Source organism: Pelodiscus sinensis, chromosome 10, assembly GCF_049634645.1.
Source record: "Pelodiscus sinensis isolate JC-2024 chromosome 10, ASM4963464v1, whole genome shotgun sequence".
NCBI lineage: Eukaryota > Metazoa > Chordata > Testudines > Trionychidae > Pelodiscus > Pelodiscus sinensis.
The window spans coordinates 25695001-25713776 of NC_134720.1; the positions used below are offsets into that span (position 1 = coordinate 25695001).

At 43.1% G+C, this 18776-nt stretch overlaps 1 protein-coding gene across 2 annotated transcripts in view; it reads right to left on the bottom strand.

Moving 5' to 3' along the window:
• CP (ceruloplasmin) overlaps nt 1–11640 on the bottom strand; it is a 36504-nt gene extending 24864 nt beyond the window's left edge. For both annotated transcript variants that reach the window (XM_075937696.1, XM_075937697.1), the window contains exons 1-4: nt 11445–11640; nt 5173–5417; nt 3226–3438; nt 1807–1980 (exon numbers count right to left, since the gene is read on the bottom strand). In XM_075937696.1, the coding sequence (XP_075793811.1) occupies nt 1807–1980; nt 3226–3438; nt 5173–5417; nt 11445–11599 (787 nt within the window). In that variant the 5' untranslated portion in view covers nt 11600–11640. The remainder of the gene's footprint in view (nt 1–1806; nt 1981–3225; nt 3439–5172; nt 5418–11444) is intronic.
• Between the last annotated feature and the right edge of the window lie 7136 nt (nt 11641–18776).

Sequence of the window (18776 nt, forward strand, 5' to 3'; positions counted from 1 at the left end):
CAAGCCAGATTTAAGGCTCGCTTCTGTGGTGACAGTCAGCAGCACAGTGTGTTTTGGAGAAAACAAATTTCTGCCTGCAGTGGCCTAGGAAGTGATGACAGCAATTGGGGCAGCCTTGTACATGACTTAGATCCCTTGTATGGACCCTTTGTCACAATTACATGGTTTTGGTTTTCCCATACCTCTGGCACTGCCAGATAACTTTCACTTTTTGTTTCTAGTATTAATAGATACTGCTCCAACCCTGGTTCAGCGGTGGATTACAGTATGGGCCAAAGGGGCCCATATCTAGAGCCACCAACCAACTGGGGGGCCCACAGCAGGAGCTGGACCTCTAGCCACAGCCCCAGCTGCTCCTCTCTCCTCCTCCCCACTCCTCTTTTTTTTCCTCAGGCAGGGGAGCCAATAGACTTACCAGTCCCATTTGCAAGATGGGGGGCAGCTCTGCGTTCCCAGAAGGGGTGGGGCTTTGGGCAGGAGAGGCAGGACCGGGGGCAGCTATTCCTCAGCACTGCCAGGAGTGGGCTGCGTTGTGCCGCCCCAGACCTGAGAGCTGCCCCCACCGCCACATTGTGCTCTGGTGGTGATTTAAAGGGCTAGGGGCTCCCAGCTGCTGCTGCTGATACAGTAGCAGTGTCAAAGAAACCCTGGGCTCTTTTGAATCACTGGGTACTGGGGCAGATGCCCTCTTTGCCCTGCCTCCAGCCCCACCAAAAAAGCGTGGGCTTGGGGTTGGTGAGCAATTCCCTTACTCCAAGGCAGAACTAGCTGCTCACCCAGGCCCCATGCTGAGCCCAAGTCTCTTCCTGCCCCCTTGTGCTGGACAAAGACCCCACCCAACATGGCAGTTGACTGAGGGCCCTCTCCCCACATGCAACACAGCTCTCACATGAGGAAGGCCCTGCTCTCTGCTTCCCCCTGCCCTTCCATACACAGCAGGGAGCTCATCCAAACCCTTCTTCCTTCCCCTCTCCAGCTCTCAGCCCCTTTTCCCCTCCCCTCCCTGGTGTGGAGCTCCCCACTGGTAATCAGCTGGCCAGAGCAAATGGGACAAATGCCCAGTTTTGCCAAAAGAGTTGGGACATTTGGGGCCAAAATAGGATCTCTGGTCATCCCAGGGCCAGGGTAGGAATGGGATCAGGAGCAGAGCCACAGCTGGAGCTGAGGGCAGCCCTGGGGTGGGGTCACAGCAGAGCTTGGGGTAGAGCCGTGTCTGGTCATGTCCCCCCAAATGTTCCTCTATTCCCTCATGGGGGTGTGCCCCACAGTTTGGTGACCACTGCTCTGTGCTGTGGCAAGAGCTACCGAGAGAGCTCAGGCTGTTGTGGGGCACCCTGGATCCTGCACCTGTCTTGGACAGGAGACCAAAGCACCTGAGAGCTGCCCCCATCCCTTGTTCCTACCCTCCAGGCACACTGCCCATGGCAGGTGGAGGGTCCAGGGCTCCCACAATAGCCTAGCCTACTTGGGCAGCTTTCACTGTTGCCTGGCTTCTGGTCAGGCCAGAGGGTGGGGCCTTGAGGGAAGGGGAGGAGCAGGGAGTGAGGGGGAGCCCCAAATCTTCTTGGTGAACAGGTCTCTGTTATATCTTAATCTGCCTCTGTCCTGATCACACTAATGTCAGTGGCAAAACTCCCATTGACATAAATAGGAGCAGAAGCAGGCCCTAATTCATTTAAAACACTTGTGTAAAAACTACCTAAAAAGAATAAAGCACTTCATTAACAAACTAGCTATAGTTCACCTTTCTAGGAATGTTAATGGGATACAACAACAATGAACAGTTCCTTAAAAAAAATCTCTTACAATGCATTTTATTGCTCTCTTGGAAGTCCTCATTCTCCTTGTCAACTTTGGCAGGTTCTGAGCAATATTTCTTGATGTTGTCATCCAGATACCAGCTAAGATTTTCATCCATCACAGAGAACATAAGGATAAATTCAGCATCCATGTGTTTCTCTCTTCCCTCATCCAGTGTACCTGAAAAATAGTCAGTTTGATAGACTGGCTAGTGAAATGCATCTTTCTTCGATTCTTAGCTATAATAATGGTAAAGTAGATATTTATTAGTTGCCTTAAAATATGAATTAGTATGTCTGTCTCCTAGGGCATGTTTACACAGCAGGGCAAAAGCTGAATTAAGCTATTCAACTTTAGCTACGTCAATTGCATAGCTTAAGTCAAAATAGCTTAATTCAGCTTTTGGTGCTGTCTACACAGCAGGAAGTTGAAGGAAGAACACTCTTCCTTCAACTTCCCTTACTTCTCATACAATGAGGGTTAAAGGAATCGGAGTAAGAAGTCCTCCAGCTTGACATTATTTCTAAATAATGGCTTGCAGTGTAGACACGCTCTTTGTTATTTTGGAATAATGTCAGTTATTAGATTTTTCTAAGAGGAAGATAATGTAGAGTGAAACTACAAAAAGTGTTTTGATAACAAAAGTTATTGCTCATTAAGGCCAAATATAACAAAAAAGACCATTCACCAGATTTTGCTTTAAAAAAAAATTATAATAACATATGTGTAACTAACATGTGTTACTATGTACGTGTAGCATACATAATGACTAGGTTTCATGTTACATTTTATATGTGTAAACCGTCACTTTCTACGATAGCTTATATTTATATTATGCATTTAATTTCAATTTATTCCAAAGCACTTCACATGCTATATCAACGTGCACAATTCAATGTGCATATTAAATGTGCACAATTTCACACTACCCAGACATTACTACTCAAAGGCAGCTGCCTGGGGTTGACATACATCACTTACATGAAATATATGATTAAAGGGGTGGGAACCTTTTTGGGTTTGGAGCCACTGACCCACAGAAAAATCAGTCAGGGGCTGGACGTAATTAAGAAACAACAACAACAAAAGAGAGAGAGAAAGACACTCTACATTTCCCTTGCACACCAGAGCCTGGGAGGGAAGCAGGCTAGTAGATTTGGTGTGTTCCAGCCCCGGAGAGGCAGTCCGGGAGGGTGGCTGGAGCGCCAGCATGGGCTCCCCAATGCTGGGGGGGAGGAGAGCCCTAAGTCTCAGGGGCCAAATCCAGGTAAACTGGGGGCCACATCTAGCCCCCAGGCCTTAAGTTCCCCACCCCTGGTTTGAAAGCATACAGCAACATTACATAACAATAGCTATCTCTTATGAAAATAGAACCCACATTTCCTTCTTTTGTTTCTTGCCATTTAGTTATTTTATCTCTTTTACCTTTCCTGCAAGTAATCAAAGGTCCAACAAGTCCAGAGGCAATATCCTTTGGTGCATCTATATGTGAGTGATAAACCCTGGTCACACAATTGCTATCTCCCTCAGCTGGGCCATGATCTTCTGTTACATCCCATTTGTAAGAATACAGTTCTCCGGGCATCACAGCATCATCTTTCTTCTGCAAACCTTTGGTATTGTCAGGATAAAAAGCACCTAGAGAATGCAATGACATGCAATGCAGTCAATGGTAACACAACTCCTTCGTGGTTTGGAATGAGATAGGCAGGTTACAAACAGGATTGCGTGCAGTGTTCCCTGTGAGCTAAGCACTTGGGCAACCACCCAGGAGAGATTCAAATGTCACCTATATGGTTAGCAGAGCTCCAACTCTGGTTTCTACCAGTGGTGCACAGCTGCACACGTCTTGGTGCACATCATAAAATTAATTCTGCACATGAATGGAAAACATTAGAGGGAACACTGTATGTACTTTAGGTAAAGCTACTGTCCATGACTCTTGGGTATCTTAGACTCTGTAAAATGAAGACTGTGCATGAGCTAAAAGAAGGTGTTAACAGTGCATCTGTAATGTTTGGATGTTGACAAATTGTGACAGTAACATAGCCCAACCTGCCAAATAAATAATTCTCGAAAGAGCAAGTGTGTACATCTTTTTCTATTTGTCATTGACAGGCCTAAGTCTCCTTCCTTTGAAGTCACTGAAGCTATGTCTACACTATCAGTTTTTGCCCAAAGAGGCAATGCAAATGAAGCACTGATTAGCATATTGTTGTGCTTTATTTGAATAATCTATTCTGAGCCGTTTTTGTGCAAGGGGGGGAACCCTTTTTGCACAAAAAGGAAACGTTCACATTGCTTGTTTTTGCACAAAAACAGCTAAGAATAGATTATGCAAATGAAGCATGACAATATGCTAATCAGTGCTTCATTGCATTGCCTCTTTGGGCAAAAACTGATAGTGTAGACATAGCCTCAGTGACTTCAGTATTACCATTGACTTCAGAGACTACATTTCTTAGAGTATAGGAGTATCTTCAATTATATTTTTACATATCAAACAAATAAAAATCACATCGTATTTTTACTTGAAATTAAATGGGTTTCCATATAGTGTCCATGCATGAGGTATTATCATTAAGCAATGATCTCTTTTTTTCCCATGTTAAGATCAATTTTCTTCACATTACCTTAAGTGAGGCGACATAGGGCTAGTAATAGCCTTGTTTGCTGAAATATTGGTCAACATTACCCTTTCTGCTGATCAATCAGATCTTAATGGGTTCCTATTCATTTCATATTTTGGTCTTTGAAAATCTTCCAAGTGATCTCAGAAATGTCCCTAACTGAATCCTATCTTCATTTGATTAAGTTCCCTCTGAAATCCTAATTTTGTAATCTTTACTTAAGCAGTTTTCATTGCTATCAGGCATCCCCCTGTAGTCAATGGGAGTTTTGAAGTGTGGATGAAATCTGGGAGAGATTTAATGGATCCCTTAGCTCCATTCATCTGAAGAAGTGGGTTGTGTCCACAAAAGCTCATGATGCCATCTACATTTTTTGGTAGTCTCTAAGGGTATGTCTACACTACCCCCCTAGTTCGAACTAGGGGGGGTAATGTAGTCATACGGAGTTGCAAATGAAGCCCGGGATTTGAATTTCCTGGGCTTCATTTGCATAAAGCCGGCCGGCGCCATTTTTAAATGCTGGCTAGTTCGGACTGCGTGCCGCGCGGCTACACGCGGCACAAACTAGCTAGTTCGGATTAGGCTTCCTAATCCAAACTAGCTGTACACCTCGTTCGAACTAGGGGGGTAGTGTAGACATACCCTGAGATGCTGCAAGACTATTATTATTTTTTAAGTGTTTTCAGTTGCAGACTAACACAGTTACCCCTCTGAATCTGGGAGAGAATCAGCTGAAACTTACCTTCATTTTCTTTAGTGTATGTCACACCATGTGGATGAAGCGTATAGGCTCTAGTTGCGAAGTTTTTCAAGTGGATGATAATAGAATCTCCAACCTCTGCCTTGATAATGGGGCCTAGGAACCCCAACCAGGAAGGCTTCTCAACTGTTTTTTTAAAGGAATTATCAGTGAACTGCGTGTAGACAGCTTTCTTGTAAGTGCTTCCTATTCTGTCTGGGCCTCTTTGGAGAAAAACTCTAGCCTGTCTGTGGAGAAAACAGACAGAGCCCTCTCAGAATACATTTATTGAAAAAGAATCTTTTTAAAATGCCAGGACTGGTTATATTTGTATTGGGATAGCATCAGCAGCCCCAGTCACGGATCAGGGTCCCATTGGCTACAAATATATATTAAAAAACCAAAATTTTTCTACCTGCTGTTCATGAGGGCAGGATGGTAGTGTCAATTGGTATTTTCTGAATTTTTCACACATGAATAGGGTTGCTAAGTGTCTGGTATTGACCCGAACAGTCGGGTATTCTCACCTCCTGTCCGGTAAAAAAAATTCAGAAAATACAGGACACCTAAAATTTTCTGATCTTTTTCCGGCCAGGCGGCAAAAATCCCAGGTGCTTACCTGGTTCTGCAGGGGAGCTGTCTGGCCCGGATCAGGGAGACAAGTTGGCAGATGGTCGCCAGCAGCCTGTTAGGGCCAAAAAACTTCAAAAGCATTTCTTAAAAGGGCCATGCTGGGTTTTTTGTTTGTTTGTTTGATTGTTTTGCTTAATAACTCTCAGGGTCCTTTTTTTTTCTTTTTCTCAAAAGCTTTGGTTTCCCCCCCCTTTTTTTTTTCTCAACAGAATTTTTTCCCTCGTGGTTTTTTTTGGGAGGGATGGGGAGTGTTTGGTATTTTTGGTTAAACCATTTGGCAACCCTACACATTAACAAAGTAAATGAGAGAGACAGTTTCTAACTTTGTCTGAATAGGTCTGAAATACACCCTCTCCTCGAGTTACAAACAAGTTACGGACCAAACACTTGGCCATAACTCGATCTGTTCATAACTTGGACCCCATTGAGTTACACATAAAGACCACGCTGTTTGTAAACGCGGGTCGCGTTCGTAACTCGGGGACTGCCTTTATGACTGCTTCATGGGAGCTTTGGTCGTAAATGCAAACGGTCATAACTCGACCGTTCGCAACTCAGGGAACGGCTGTAAATATTTATGTTTGAAATTAAATGAGTTATTTTACTTGAAGCAAAATTTGGCTAAGGAGAAAGATCCTGCATCTTCTTGTCCCATGCAGGACTATAAATACAAGAGTCTGGCTCCATCTTGTTTTATGCCTTTATAAATACTAAATTATATTGACAGTGCATAAATGTTATTAAAATAACAAATTACGTCAACCTTAATTTCTTTACATCTCATTAAAATTCATTATTAGGTTAAAGCTGGCGCTAGAGCCTCTCAAAGTAGAGACGAGATATTACTCAGTTGTAGAAAGAACATTAAGGATCTTCTTTATTGAGGTGGCTGGATGCAGGCCATGTCAGTCAGGGAGAACTATCTCCCTGGCCTGAGACAGATATTCATGGATGGAATTACTGACTATACTTAAGGAAATCTTGACTCAGATATTAGCACTTAAATTCACTTCTGTTGGCACCACTGAACAAGGACTGCAGCACTGTGCCCTTTGAATCTGTGGATTTTAGAAAGCAAATGCCTTTTTGCAGGTTCCCCATTTTATTAGAGATAGTTCAAAACCTTTTATCTAATTCACCTTGAGTTTTGATAGCTTTTATTGAACTAGAAGATTTATTGGGCGCTGCTCGGTCCCTCAACTCAATTAATTCTTGCTTTTTGGAAAATAAAATGAAAAATGTGCATGCTTCTTTAAATCATTACTTTGGGATGTGGTTGGGGATGAGGGGTTCACTGTGCAGGCTGCCCCTGGGAGAGAGGATTACTCCAGCTCTCTCTCACCGCAACAGCTTGAGGCCAGGTGAGAAGCGCAGCTCCAGCAGGGAGAGTCAGGGGATGGGTGCATGCAGGGCTGGATTACCCAATAGGCAGACTAAGCACGTGCTTAGGGCACCAGCAAAGCAGGGGCATACACAAAAAAAGAGAGATTTTATGGTATAGTATTGTTTTTATTTTGAATTACATATGGGGGGGCACCATAATCTTTTCAGTGCTTAGGGCCTCTAAAGGTCTTAATCCAGCCCTGGGTGCATGTGCCCCAGTTGAAGCAGGTCCAGGTTCATCTGCACTCCCCAGCCAGAGTGAGGAATGGTATGAACTGTGCATTTTCCCCTTCACTCCCTGATGAAGGGGAACAGTCATTAGTGTTCCTGTACAAATCGAGGGGTGATAGGGAGGAATGAGTAAGCAAGCACATAAAAAGGCCCTGTCTATAATTGCCAGGAAAAATACTAGCACCGACTCATGTTTGAATATGGTTGCCAACATGGTGCTAATACGGTTAACTAGTATATTTAGGCCAAATCCTGTGACCCTTACAAGTCCATTTAATGACTGCTCCCATCAAATGCCCCATTTGTTTCAAGAGGAATAACTGCTGGAGTAAGGATTGTTCTAGGACAAATCAAGCCCCTAATTAGGAAAATGTTGTTTGACACTCGGAAATTCAAAATTCCTCTGCTTTCTAATCCTATGTATAATTTGGTTTCCAATTTCTTGCATGATACTGTGGAGGCAAGTTAATGCTTGTACAAAATCCAAAATACTTAGCATAGGACTGACCCCTGGGTAGGCACAGTTTGCTACACAGCTTCAAAGGTCTAATAAGGAGCTCTGTGTAATTTGGAGAGCACAGACTCCGTGCAAAGAAATCAGTAACTGGAAGACAGATTTCAGGAAGCTTTGCCAGACACAAATTAAATCAGGGAGCATACTATGACTCTTCTGGACTGTGTAAATAATTAACATTGACTTGTAAGGCTTCCTGTTGATAGCTGCATTGTAGTTTTTTTCCTTCTACCCATAATAGATAAGTAGGTTTCATATAGACACTCTCCCATAGCCTGAGGGTTCAGGCAAAAGAATGAGAGGTTAGGAGCAGTTGAAAATGAAATGGAAGCCATGATGGGACAAATTCATCACAGATATAACTGAAGGGAGTAGATAATACGAGGGCTGGATTTGGTCCTTTGTAATGTTGTCACAAAGACAATAAGATCTATGCAAATACACAGTCTGACATCATTGCTCAGCATTTTGCTCTTCAGATGCCAGATCATTTACTAGCATCCCATTTCCCATCAGGCTGTTTGTTGGCTTGCTGTCTTCATGCCCAACGTTTTCTTGGAAAGAGGAAACTGATTTGTAGTATACCAGGGGTTATGTCTGACAAAGTCATACCTTAGGCCCAAGATATTTTTGTCTTTGAAACTAGAAACAACCCAACTATCACTGAACAATCATTTTTAACTCTTGATTTAGAGTGAAAACAATTCTTACCCTTCCCCCAGAAACCAAAAAAGAAAGTTTCCCTCATTTTCATTTTGAGGAATTTCTTTTTAATTGTCCATATTTTTTTCAGTCATCATTCATCACGTGTTTAAAATGTTTCACTTTTAATTTTTCCTCCAAAATTTTTCTTTCTTCGAAACACTTATTTTCAGATATCCCCATCTCAACACCCACACATTATTTATGTACTATTTAGTGTTGTTGTTTCCTTCTCTACCTTTCCAAATGCTACCTCACCATTATCCACCTTCCCTTCATTTCCACATCCTCTTTGGCCCTCTTTTAACTCCATTTGTACAAACATCTCCACTCTTAAGTTCTCTTGGGATAGAGGGAACAGCATATAGTACTATTGTTCTGACAAGAGAAAAGGTGAAGTATCTCAGAGGGTGACTGACAGTGAATCTGTAGATATCACTCTTCAAATTGAGATTTATCTTTCTTTATCATTTTAGAAGAATTAAATCATTCCATATGCTTGTGGGTCAGTATGGCTCAGTTCAGGGTCAGTCAAGTGAGGACTTGGGCTTCTCGCCAGTGCTGATGCTGCATTGTGCTACTTGTGCTAACCTTTTCTTTAGCTAATGTTTCCATACCCTGACATTTATTTTGGTTCAAATAAAAAACCCAAATCAAAACTTGTCCAAAGTTGATGAGTTGCACTCAGTTTCAAGGCTAAAACCATATATGTGCCCAGTTGCATTTGAAAGGTTCATAAAGTTCTCCATAAAGTTAATGTGAGGTTTCAAGTTTACAGAAAAATGTAAAAAAGACAATTTTGACACAGTCTCAGGATCAGTAGTGATAGTTTCCATACCACGCAGAAATAGGCGAAAAGTTCTATGCCCTGACAATATCCTTTCCCTCATTAAGACAGGCTTGACTATCTAAAACATTTGCATTATTAAAATTACTATTTGTATGGCAGTACTGCCCGTTGTGTTAGGCTCTGAACAAAAAGATGGTCACTCCCTCATAGAGCTTACAATTGAAATTGCTTGTCGCAAAAGTGACAAGGAGTCCTGTGGCACCTTATAGACTAACAGATGCATTGGAGCATAAGCTTTTGTGGGCAAAGACCCACTTTGACATGCATCTGATGAAGTGGGTCTTTGCCCACGAAAGCTTATGCTCCAATACATCTGTTAGTCTATAAGGTGCTACAGGACTCCTTGTCGCTTTTACTAGAGAAGCAGTTTGATGCTGACCTGCAGCTCATATGATCTTTTATGGCAGAGACAATTTAGGTTGCAGATGCAGTTCTGTGAGTCAGATTCTCACACATTATGGCTGATTTACGCATCTGTGTGTAATCCTCTTGACAACTATTGCATGTTGTGTGCTACTGGTGTCAAACTCATCTCTTCATGAATAACATTGGGACACCAACCTGTCTGTGCCATGTGAGAAACACGTTTTTCTACACTGCCATGTAACGTTAAAATTGAATAGCGTAGAAACTCTTATGACCTTAGCAGAGAACCTCCAGCAAAACTGTGAAGCCATTAAACATAGGAATTAAAGATGATCCAGAAGAAACATACAGCAAACGTCAGAGGGTTGCCAGCAAAATATAGCAGTTTCTTAAGAGTCTGCAAAATCTATTTACAGCAGATGTCTTTTCTCAATACTCCTACTTCCATTTCCTCTCCTTCAGAGATGCTTTTCTCTAATATCTTTTTCACTAGCATAGACTAAGGCCCTGATCGTGCAGAGAGCCCTGTGAGGCTGTGTCTACACTACAAAGAAAAGTCAGAAAAAGATAAGCAAATTGCAAACTGCAATTTACGTATCTTTTCCCACTTTTCTTCCGAAAGAGGCTTTTCCAACATTTGGCCCGTCTACACAGGGCCAAATATCAGGAAAAACCCCTCTTTCAGAATATTCCTTCTTCCTCATAAAATGAGGTTTACAGGGATGCCAAAAAAACATGTCTGCTTTTCCGATTTTTTTTTTTTTTTTTTTTGAAAAGCTCTGTAGTCTAGACATATCCCGGAAAAGCTCTGTAGTCTAGACGTACCCTGGGCGTAGAACCTTGTTTCTACACCAAGCTCCTCTCTAGAGGAACACAAGGGCCTGCCTGTGCAGAGCTTACTGCAAGATTTGCAGTCAGTTCCTCTGCTGTTTGTACTTTGAAGGATCCTGGTCTCAGCATTCTGATGCCACATACTTCTAAGACTAGGATTCCATTGTACTGGCAGACAGAGCACAGTCTCAATGTTAAAAATAAATCCACAGAAGAAACAGGAGTTGGGAAGTGAAGAATCTGAAATTAAACCAATCATGCATATCTCAGTACAAACAGGATTAATTTAAAAGAGCTGGAGCTAGAGAGAGCTAAATAGCAGAATTTCAGTGCTGTAAAATTCTGAGTTCCTACAGTCACCATTTATAAATAAAAATCCTACCATAAATATATGAACACACAACCACTTATCTATGAATTGACAGATTAAAATTAAACATCATTAGACATTCAGGACCTGATGCTGCCATCCTTAATCTGTCGTACTCATATTCCAGTGGGAGTTCTGCCTATGTGAGAGGCTTTTCTTCCATAGATGCAAATGAATTTTTAACACGTTAGGAAAACCAGAAGATCCATTACAAGCCCTGTAGAAAATCACCCAGAATAAAGGTTTGATTCAAAGGTCATTCGGAGCAATTGGGATTTTTTTCATTGACTGCACTGGGCTTTGGATCAGGACCTAAACCAGCAGTGTCTACATCAACCATTCTTGCAAAGTCAAGAGCATTTACATGTAATTGGCACAAACTGAGTGTTACTTACTCTTCCTCTGAAAACAGCTGCCCAGATATTATGTTTTTATTCCCAGGTGCATAATTCCAAATGGTCTCTGTAATCCCAATGTAGTGCTCTCTGATCACTGCCCAGACTTGGCAACCACAGCAAAGCAGCAAGCAGCTTAGTGAGAACAGCTTCATTTTGCAGTCATAAACCTTGTTGGAATGTTGGAGTAAAACATGAGACAATCAGCATGAACTTTTATAAGATCAGTTCTCCTCCCCCACCCCCCCACTCCAATCCCACTATGCTTTGATCAACAAAAGAAAAGGTTGCACAAGATCTGTCTTTGTCAGAGTAAACAGACATTTGGATTCCAGTAACTAAGTTGGCTCAGGTGATATAAAGCAGGCAAGATAGTTCCTTATTTTTCCCCCCATCTGATATTCATGCAAATTACAGTTATGTGCAATCCAGGTGATAACGGTCCTGGCTCAATTTTCAAGTGTTTTGTGATTTAAAGGGACCCTCCATCACAGTGACTCTGAACTCATTTGTTTCCTGTTTCATCTAACTAAATGCTTTTCCTCTTACTTATCCCTCATATGCTAAGAATATTCGATGAAGCTCCAAACTGGCATCTGTTGAAATTTTGATGCCATCGACGTTGCATTTCATCAGTAATATGAGAGGAGAGCCTGAATCTGTGGGTTGTTCATGTGGGGACAATGACTCTGCTGTATGCCCCCTTACTTCTTCTGAATCTATGGAAGTTCCTCTTCCTCCACTTTGTAGTGTTGGGACTCCATAGCTCAGGCTCTTATGGATGAAAGAATTGCCAGGGGAAGAACATGGTTCCATCCAAGTGGCAGGTAATTTCTGAGCATGGCATCACCCCTCCATTAATGTGGTGCTAATAGCTACGATAACATTAACCTACATTTCATGACTGCAATTCCCCAAAGATGTGGTTTTGTGCATGGTTGAGAATAAGTAGTTCCTGAAAGAGCTATTCTGCCTTGGGGAAACCTAGTTCCCTTCCTTGTGACTGCCCAGGATCTTTTGGGTTGGGAGTGTGGGCCCTTAAACTGCTCTGCCCCAGAAGAAACATAGTTGTGAAATCCATGAGCTGAACTTCCTGGGGTTTTCTGGACCCATTCTTTCTCCTATGAGTTTTCCAGTGAGGAGAAGCAAAGTTGAAAAAAAGAATAATTTGCAATGACAAAGAGCATAAATGCAGCCTGTGTACAGAATGGTCAAGATTATTGGCTCTAATGGAGCCATCTAAATGTACATTTTCAAAGATCTGACCCTGCAACATTTGCACAGATATGAAAATCCCACAAAAGGCAATTCCCTGTGGGGTTTCCAAAAACTCTTATGTGAAAGTCTCATGGGCCTTATGCTTTTGCGTAACCAGGTTGTGCAAAAGGGGAGGTACGCAGGAAACAGGCCCCAAGAGTATGTCAGGGGCAGAAAATGGTCAAATTTAAATTCCTGCACACACCCCTGTAAGCCTGGTCATAAAAAGAACATAGATGTAATATTAATCACCATTCTCATGCTGCAATTTAGACCATATTTTCACAAATCAAATTTGCCTTTCACAAAATACCTTTAAATTACAGGCAGTCCCCGGGTTACGTACAAGATAGGGACTGTAGGTTTGTTCTTAAGTTGAATTTGTATGTAAGTCGGAACTGGTACATATTGTAGGGGAAACTCTAGCCAAACATTTCTCCAGAGCTCAGTTTTATTCTCCCACACCTCACTTCCCTCAGTCCTTTATTCTCAAGCTGAGGTGTCTGCTGAGAAAAGCCGCTCCGCGTCTCCCTGGTCTGCTGGGGGGGCGCTAGCTTTGCGTCTCCCTGGTCTGCTGGGGGGAAGCAGCTAGTGCAGGGTTGCCTCACCCCGTTTGTAAGTAGGAATCTGATGTAAGTCGGATCCATGTAACCCGGGGACTGCCTGTATATCTGCAGTAAATATAGGAGTCACTATGTATTTCTCTATATGGGGGACAGCAAAAAATCTGCAGCAAATCTCAAAGCATAGCGCAACTGACTTGGGTTCATGGGGCTCACTCTGCAGGGCTGGAAATAGCAGCATAGATATTCAGGTGCAGGTTGGAGTCTGGACTCTTAGACGCATCTGATTTCCCCACTCTGAGAGCAGTGACACCCTGGTGTGCTGCGTGTCCCTGTGGAGCTCTGCTTTGCTCCCAGTGCAGGCCTGGGCTGTGCTGAAAACCTTCAATCTAACCCCTAGAGCAGGGTTGGGCAGTACTTTTCGGTGGGATTTTGGTAAATGGCCAAGGGCCACACTTTTCTATGGAACAGTTGTGGGGTCTGGGACAGAGGTTGGGTGCAGAAAGGAGCTCTGGGTAGGGGATTCGAGTGCAGGAGAGGGTATAGGGTCTGAGAGGGAGTTTGGGTGAAGGAGGGGGTTGTGACCTGTGGCAGCAGGAAATTGGGGTGCAGCAACCAGGAGGGGATATAGGTGCAGGAGTGGATTATGGCCTGGGGGAGAGCTGTAGGATGGAGTGCAGTGTGTGTGCAGAGGGTTTGGGTGGTGACCTGGGGCAGGGAGTTGGGGTCTGGGTGGGGGTGCCAGAGACAGGCTCTAGCTGGGAGGTGCTTACCTAGGCAGGTCCTGGCCTGCAACCTGTAGGACCCTCAGTCAGTTCCCTGCCTGCCAGCAGGCCCACACCGCTCTAAGCGGCTGGCTGGTTTTTGGCCAATAAGAGCTGACGTGTGCTGTCTGTTCACAGACTCGGACAGTCTGTCCCACATGTATCATTTGATGTTCAGCAGGCTTCCCTTATCAGGGAACAAATCTCTTCTGCATTATCTCAGTTTTGTTTGTTTGCTGACTCACAGAATCAACATGGTACAGCTGCAGAAACAGATGTTTGCTTTGCCCCTTCTACCATCAACAAAGTTGGCAGCTGTGTTTGGAGTTCAAAATTGTTGTTAACATTGAACAGGCAAAGAGGTACTAAGTAGGAAGAATGCAGGCTGGGTTGTAGCTACCAGGCAGCAAGTTATAAACATCTAGTTTTGATTTCGTAATTGGTTAGAGACACTTTCACTTCTACGTCAGTAGTCCAAATCCAGCCTCAGTTTTACTATCTGATGGCCTATGATTTAGCTTAGACTCCAGTGAGCCTTGACACAGGTAAGGGTCATTACCAGGGGTCTCAAACTCCTAGCCTGCAGGCCAGCAACAGCTGGAGAGATTGTGCAACCCAGCCTAGAATTCCCAGCAGGTCAGAAGGAGCCTGTTTGTTACTCGCCCCCAAGCCTTGACTCTTTCCACCATTCCCCACTCTCTCCCCCCCATGGCACCCCATCCCCAAAGATGTGTGATGGCAGTGGTTGGGGCCCCTTGCACTCCTCACGGTGGCAGGAGTCACAGGGAAGCAGAGCACCCTTGGAGATGGGGTGCCTGGGGAAGTAGAGGGTAGGATGATGGCAGAAAGGGGCAGCGGTTGGGGACCGGTAATGGATGTCCATCCCCCCCTTCCCCCGCCTGCCAGGAATCCCAGGCTGGATTGCACAATTGCTCTGGACCAGGATGGCCTGCAGGCTGGCAGTTTGAAACCCCTGGTCATCCCCTGGTCACTACCAAGGCAGCACGGAGATGTTTGCATAACTGTTGCCTATTGGGGACAAAGAGAAAATTTGATTTAGAGTTTTCAATCCAGCTCTTTTCAAGAGCAATAAAGACACACATCTTTGTTTGCCTTGTAAACTACACAGCCGTGAAATGGAAGCCTCTGCCAGAGTGTATGTGGCCTGACAAAATGTTACCATGCTTGAGGGATAAAGTGAGAAAGAGGGACCAGGCAGGGCTTGAAAGCTTATCTTTCACACCAGCAGACATGGGTCCAATGAAAGATATTACCTCGCCCTCCTTGCCTCCCTAATATCTTGGGCTTCATGCCTACAACACTGCACACAAAGGGTATGTCTACATTGCAAGCTTATTTCAGAAAAAGCTGTTCTGGAAGATATTTTCTGGAATAGCTTATTTGGAAATAGAGCTTCCACACTCCAGGGAAGCTTCAAAATTAGTCTGAGGCAGGCTCCCCTAATGTGGATGCGCCATCTTGATGTAGAGCCCCAGGAGGCACAGGGGAGGAATAACTTGAAATGGCTTTGGTGAGGAGCTATTTCGACATAGCAGCAGCGGAGCGTCTACAGACACTCTCTTCTGAAAGGGCTTTTTCGGAGAGACGTTCTTCCTCGTGGTTTACCAACGTCGGAAAAAGCCTTCCGTTATTTCGATTTTCTTTCGAAATAACACAGTTTCTGTGTGGATGCTAGTACTGTTTTTCCAGAATAACGGTGTAGTGTAGATGCACCCAAAGTGAGGAACAGTCTATCCTTCTTAGTGGTGCTAAAACCAGCCATAATGATACCTACAAATAACATCACTGTTTCCTATCGTTTATGGGTCTCCTATCTGTCTTCATGATCTTCTCTCTTCCCGACAAACCCATATCTTTTCATTCCATTATTAGAAATAATTGTTGGAGTGCATGAGTGCGGGTGGTGTTCAAAAGATACCATTAAACCATTTGCAGTAAATGTCCTTTAAAGTTTCAGTGGTCTCATTCTATTCAATAAAATCTCTCTCAATAGCTACTGTGTGCTTAAGGATATGATACAACTTTATCTCATTAATCAACTCAAAGCCTGAACAGAATACCTTGTTTGTTTTCTTTCACCAATACAAAGGAGCCTTTTACCTAGTGAAAGCATTGCAGTGCTGGGGCTTTCTGTTCTGGGGACACACCAGTCATGTGATTTCACAATCAAAGACAAGTCATCAAAACCTTTAAAAAATAGCCTTTAAAAATAAAATGTCCAAAAAACAGCAATTCCGTTGCATTTAGGGTTGAAATACAATTTAAACAAGACATTTGGTTGGAAAAGGTTTTTATTTTCAGCATATTGATTTTCCCCTCATATTTATATCCAAACATCTGTTAATTCACACATTTGATTGCTTCAGCAATACCACCCACATGAACATTTTGCCAACATTCCTTTCCACAACCCACCTCTGATCTCCCATTCCACCTTGGAATGTGATCTTGCAGGCTAAACCATGTGTGACATTAGACACTGAGACCCTTAGATTATGACAAACCTTTCTGGCTGTGAAGCACAGTTTCTTCCCTCATTTAGAATGGCCATCTATCTGTTGCTCTTTTAATCCCCTTGGGTGCGTCTAGACTGGCAAGATTTTGCACAAAAGCAGCCGCTTTTGCACAAAAACTTGCCGCCTGTCTACACTGGCCGCTTGAATTTGTGCAAGAGCACTGACGTTCTAATGTTTGAAATCAGTGCTTCTTGAGCAAATACTCTGATGCTCCCACTCAGGAATAAGCCCTCTTGCACAAGTATTCTTGTGCAAGAGGGCCAGTGTAGACAGGCAAGTTAATTTCTTGCGCAAGAGAGCGTCTAGACTGCACGGATGTCTTTTGCGCAAAAGCATCCGTGCCAGTCTAGATGCTCTTTTGCGCAAATGCTTTTAAATGGAAAAAATTTTCCATTAAAATTATTTGCGCAAAATCATGCCAGTCTAGATGCAGCCCTTCTTTTATCCAAGCATGCCCCATTCTGCTACTCTAATTACAGTAGAACCTCAGCTGCAAACACCAGAGTTAGAAATTGACCAGTCAACCACTCACCTTATTTGGAACGGGAAGTACACTATCAAGCATATCAGGCAACAGCAGAGACCCAAAAATAAAAATAAAAAAAGCAAATCCAGTATAAGGCTGTGCTAAACAATTTTTTTTAAAGGAAAGCAACATTTTTATCTTCATAGTAAAGTTTCAAAGCAAAATTAAGTCAATGTTCACTTGAAAACTTTTAAAAGAACAACCCTAAAATTTTGTTCAGCAGTACAAACATTTCAGAATTATGAGCAATCTCCATTCCCGAGCCATTCATTACTCTGAGGTTCTATTGTAATTTCACTGTTTATGGAAAACTCCTATAGAGTTTAAAGGGGATTAAACTAGTAGCTGTCAAGCTGTCATGAGTGTCTCAGGAACATGAGTACCAACTTAAGGGCAGCCCGTTAAGAAATAGATACAAACCCTAAACTGGCAGTGAGTTCTTAGACTTAGATTTGACCCATCAAAAGTAAACTCTTTGAGCACTTTAATAGCCTAACCATGGAACCACAGACAATACTCTTAGGTAGTCCAGTCTAGCTTGCCAGTGACTTTTATAGCCTTCTTCCAAAACTCATGATCGTATACCAGCCTGCTGTGCAGATTGGTTCACCAATATCCAGTCTGTGTAATCTTTGAATCCCCCCTTCGTATTTCATCCACTATCATTGGCCCTTGCAGTTACATGATTCCATGATTGCAAGAGTCACCAAACCATGAAAGTTCTCAGATCCCCACTGGATATGCCCTAACCTAACCCCTTTCAACTTGCCTTCACTTGGAGCAATCTGAAATAGGCCCCTCATAACCTCATTTAATTTCCTAACAAAAAGGGTATGTCTAGACTGCATCCCTCTATCAGCAGAGGGATGCAGATTAGGCAGGTTGACATTGCAAATAAGGCAGGGATTTAAATATACCATGCCTAATATGCACAAAAATAGCCACCGTGTTTTGCCGACTCAGCACTTTGCTGGCAAAAAGCAGCAGTCTAGAGGGGGATCTGTCGAGAAAGAAGGCCTTTTTTGACAGATCCTGTAAACCTACTTGCAGGAGGCATAAGAGATCTGTCGAAAAATGCTTTCTTTCTCAACAGATCCCCTTCTAGTCTGCCGCTTTTTGTGGACAAAGTGCTGAGTTGGCAAAACGCGGCAGCCATTTTTATGCAAATTAGGCACGGGATATTTAAATCCCTGACTCATTTGCAATGTTGACCTGCCTGATCTGCATCCCTCTGCCGACAGAGGGATGCAGTCTAGACATACTCAGAGTGTCCAGCCATTTAACCATCTAAACATCTGTGTTTCCATGGTAGAGAGCCTGATTTCCCTTTTTGTGGCTGGCCAAGACGGTCCCTTACATTCAGATGGGTGGCATTAGTTTCATACATTCTGTTTTTTAACATAATTGCCATTTTTCTGACAGAGAACTGGGGACAGCTCTTGCCATTTGCACTGAACCACTTTACCATGATTGCATCATTCAGGAGTGCACCATGTTCAAAACCCATTGATCCTAGATATTTAACCCAAATTAAAAAACACAGCAAGAGAACCAAAAAAATTCCAATGTGGCTTAACAACCAAGTAAAAGAAGCCGTGAGAGATAAAAAGTAATCTTTTAAAAAGTGAAAGTTAAATTCTAGTGAGGAAAACAGAATGGTGCATAAAGTCTGTCAAATGAAGTGT